Source organism: Thalia democratica, chromosome 4 (genome assembly GCF_965202585.1).
Source record: "Thalia democratica chromosome 4, ktThaDemo2.hap1.1, whole genome shotgun sequence".
NCBI lineage: Eukaryota > Metazoa > Chordata > Thaliacea > Salpida > Salpidae > Thalia > Thalia democratica.
The window spans coordinates 3,187,298-3,191,581 of record NC_139168.1 but is presented as its reverse complement, the minus strand read 5'-3'; the positions used below and the strand labels follow the sequence as shown (position 1 = coordinate 3,191,581).

At 29.2% G+C, this 4,284-nt stretch overlaps 1 protein-coding gene across 1 annotated transcript; it reads left to right on the top strand.

Annotated features, from left to right (window-relative positions):
- The first annotated feature begins 339 nt into the window (after window positions 1-339).
- On the top strand, window positions 340-3,111 carry LOC145834858 (rho-related protein racC-like). Its single transcript, XM_082942378.1, has 6 exons — window positions 340-572; window positions 896-983; window positions 1,519-1,622; window positions 1,883-2,092; window positions 2,307-2,487; window positions 2,797-3,111. Exons 1-5 carry the CDS (start codon window positions 351-353, stop codon window positions 2,469-2,471), a joined length of 789 nt encoding a protein of 262 aa, XP_082798504.1. The 5' UTR covers window positions 340-350; the 3' UTR covers window positions 2,472-2,487; window positions 2,797-3,111.
- Window positions 3,112-4,284: the final 1,173 nt, after the last annotated feature.

Genomic DNA, 4,284 nt, shown 5'->3' with positions numbered 1-4,284 from the left:
AATCTTATATGCTCTTTAAATTTAACAAAAATAGAGCTAAAAAATTGAGTCACACATTGAACAAACATTCACTGATTTTGTAAACTTATAGCTATTCACTTATTTATTGATATAAGCTCTTTACATTTCAGTAAATTGAGCAATTTTTTTATTTAAGACAAATAACTATATAAACTTATAGCTATAAATTAGTAAAACTATTTACATCTTTATTTTTTTGTTTTTGATTATATGATTACAAAAGAACTTTGCTGTTCAAGTTTTTGTTTAAGCATTAATATAGACTGTGTTAATGTTGTATATTTAAAATTTTTATCAGAAGCAATTTTTCAGCTTAAACTAAAAGGAAAATGCCAAAGTCTAAACGGAGCAGTACCAAAGAAAGTGCCAGCAAGAAAGACAAAATGCAAAACGACCAAATTAGCACATCCGGGTCCGGTAAGAAGGGAAAAAAAACAAACGACCATATTAGTTCATCGGATTCGGGCAAACTGAAGGTCGTTTTGGTCGGAGATGGTTCTTGCGGGAAGAGTTCCCTCATTCACGCATATCTGAACAATGAAATTCCTGAGGTATGGAAACTATTTTTCGGTAACACTTAATACCATGGAAGTCCATAAACATTTTAGTATACTTTTTTTCTTTGGATAACAATTTTTTATGAAGTCCAAGCAATAAAGTTTAGGGTATTAAATACTAAAAAGCAGAAAGTTTTTTTTTATTACATTGAAATTAACTTTTGAAAAAAAAAATGTTAAAGCTCAAATATGTAGTAAAAGTTTATGAACTTTTCGACCACAGAAAGCCACAATTTGTTGCTATAACGTAACACTTTAAACTTTCATAATTTTCTTGATCTTTTCAACTTTTTCCAATAAACTAATAACTTTTTAAGGGATACACTCCTACAGTGTTTGAAGATTACCTGGCAGATGTTGAGTTTGGTAAGAGGAAACTGCAAATCAACATACGCGACACAGCAGGTTTGCAATATGTCTCTGTTATGACGTAATAATCACCAAGGGGCGACGCGTGATGAAGTCATACTTGACGCAGGTCAACGCTGATATCTCAGTTGTAGATATTGTGCTTACATTTAAGGCAGTTCGAACGTTCTATGACGTCACCATACCCCTGGGTGATAATTACGTCATAATAAATTATGTTTATGATATATATTTTTTTAAACATCTAAAAGGTCTTGTTGAAAGAAAAATTTAATTAACTTGAGTGTTCTGAAAAATTCTACAACTAATTTTCATCATTTTGAACTTTATAAGTTTTCATTAGCGTTTATGCTGATTGAAATTTTTTATTATATGAGATGTTTTATATTAAAACCAAAAGGTAGTTTAAAAAGTCTTTATATGTATACAATATGTACTAACACTGAAACTTTTTTATAATGAGTTAGTAGTTTTAAAAAAACCACAATAAAAAAGAATAATGTGCAACTGCAATAAATGTTTTAATTTAACCTAAAAAACATCCCAATTGAAAATAATGTTTTTTTTCAAGGACAAGAAGATTACGACAGATTGCGGCCACTTTCTTACGATGAGGTCAGCGTGGCAGTCGTGTGTTATGACGTCACAAATTACAGTTCATACCAGAATGTCGAGGTTTGTGTGTTTTTAAAAGAATGTTTTTTGATGTTAATTTTTAAGTTGTTTCTTGTATGACGTAACTACACAGTTCGTATCAAAACGTTGAGGTTTGTTCTAATTTTAATAAAACATGTTAAAACTATTTTTTTTATTTATATTATAACCTGTTGCATCTAAATTACAAAAACTTAAAACTTTTAAATAAAAACTTTTGTAACTGCAATTAATTTTTAGAAATCATTTAACAAAATAATCAGTTCTTTTTCTACCCAAAGGTTCGTTGGTACCCCGAACTGGAGCACTTCTGCCCGAAAATGCCAAAAATCCTGGTGGCTTGCAAATGCGATCTCCTTCCCCCCTGTCACCATGACGACCAGGACAGCATTACTGGGGACTCCCCTGAACCGGATCCGTCCCAGGTCCCTTCCAGTATCAATCAGGGGGAAATTCCCGAAGGAGAAGAACCTCTAGTTACGCGCGAACTGGTTTGTTTTATGTTTATATACACCACAGTGAACAAGTGCTTTCAAATACAAACATAAATGTACAAATACTGATGTAATGTTAGAACGATCTCCAATTAAGTTGACAAGGAATGAAAAAACTAAATATCAAAACTTCATTTCTAACCTCTATAAACCTAAATAAACGAAATGATTAGACCTGAAGTCAAAATAATTAATTTTACGACTTCTACAGGGTTTGGAAATGAAGAAGCGCATAGGAGCTGAGGAATACATCGAGTGCAGCGCAAAGGTTCACCACAACATCGACAGTTTGTTCGAGCTGATGATAGAAGTCGTCAACAACCAGCGCATCAGGCAGGCGCAGGGCAAACCCAAGCTGAAGTGCACCATATTATGACGTAATAGTAACAGAGGTATGTAAAAGTGGTTATTGAAACGAATAGGATTTGTTTACAGTTGAAATAGTTGAACACTCTAAAATGTTTTTAATTAATTGATCTTTTCATTAATGTTATGATTTTGAAGCTTGCCTTAATTTTATATATTATGACGTAATAATAACAGAGGTATGTAAAAGTTGTTATTGAAATTAATAGGGTTTGTTCAGTTTAGATAGTTGAACATTCTCTATTGTTTTTGATCAATGAACTTTTAATTTATGTTACGATTTCGAAACTTGCCTAATATTATAGTTGGTATACATTATGACGTAATAATGACAGAGGTTGGCGAATGCAGAGTCTGAAGAGTTTGGATTTTGGAGCGGAGTTTTTTTTTTGTGGAATAAGAGTTGAACGTTGTTATTTGTATATATTTTGTTATTAAATTTTTAAGAAGTATATTTAGTGTTTTAAATATCGTCCATTAGTCTATTGATATTTTGAGATCCTTATTTTATGACTTGCCATTTTTTTTTTCAGCGTAGAACAACTGAACTGATTACCTTTTTGTTTTTGAACTTGTAACTTTCCACCTGAATACTGTAAACTAAAAATATTTGCTTATACATAAATTTATACTTGAAGTAAATTTCAAAAAGTTTTAAATTTCCTATGCTTTTTTTTTTTGAAGCGTGTTTCACGTGCTTCAATTGTTTATGTTTTCAAATTATACTTTTGTGTTCTATTTATCTTATTTTTGTTGTTAGTTTTGTTTATCATTTACTTGCATCTTCATTACGCAGATTAAAATTTAAACTATATAGTTTTTCATTAAATAAAATAAGTCAATAACTTACTGAGTAACTAAGATAAGACAATATGTATAGTTTATAAAAAAATGTTAAAAGATAATGTTAAAAGATAATTTATATAATTTTGCTTTAGTTATTAAAACTAAGTTAATAACCTACTGATTTAAAAAACAATACATGTAACATTACAAATATATGTTTATAATCAACTTCAAAATGTCTTTTTATGTGGAATAAAATATACTTCAATAACTAAATTTTCATAATAAAAAAAACTTGCAAAAAGTACCAAACATTTTCATAAAATTTATTTTTTCATAAACTATCAAGTTTTTCTACTATCACTTTTTGAAAGCTGAACTTGAACTACTGAAAGCGTCACATGACCATAATACGGCATTGTTACGTCATAAGGGAAATGACGTGTTCCATTCATGAGAGTTTGATGCAAAGTTGTATGTTAACTTTATGAGGAGATATATTTTATATTAATTTCAAGATTTGTAAGTAAATTAGTTTTAATACATCTTTAATGGAATATATTAGTTTTCACGCAAAATTGAAAGCAAACAAGTCATAACTCAAATACATACTCTTCTTAAAAATTGAAGTGTTTAAGGTTAAGTGAACAGCTTGGTTAAATTCTATCTGATTGTTGTTGTGGATTAATAACACTGTACCAACTAAGTTGTTTTATTACTGAATGCAATTAATAGCATAATAAGTTAACTATTTTTTTCATCATGATTACTTGCACACCATTATTTTTAACATAAGCTCACTTCAAATGTTTTTAAGTTCAGAAAAGAAAGAATAGTTAAAACTTTTGTACCAGTTAATCTTAGTTACTTATCTTATTTATCTATAAGCATCAAGTCAGCTGATTTTCAAATATCTTTGCAATTTAATTTCAATAGTAAGTTATAATAAGAGCTACACTTTCAATAGAAAATTATCAAAATAAATAAATTGTATATAGAAGCTAGTTTAACTTTTTAATGGGGTCAAAAATGCAAGT

Excerpts from the sequence above, each read along its gene's own strand:
- LOC145834858 (XM_082942378.1), top strand. The coding sequence starts at position 351 with ATGCCAAAGTCTAAACGGAGCAGTACCAAAGAAAGTGCCAGCAAGAAA. Across the intron at positions 984-1,518 it reads CAACATACGCGACACAGCAG|GACAAGAAGATTACGACAGA; the intron begins GTTTGCAATATG and ends TTTTTTTTCAAG. Across the intron at positions 2,093-2,306 it reads CTCTAGTTACGCGCGAACTG|GGTTTGGAAATGAAGAAGCG; the intron begins GTTTGTTTTATG and ends CGACTTCTACAG.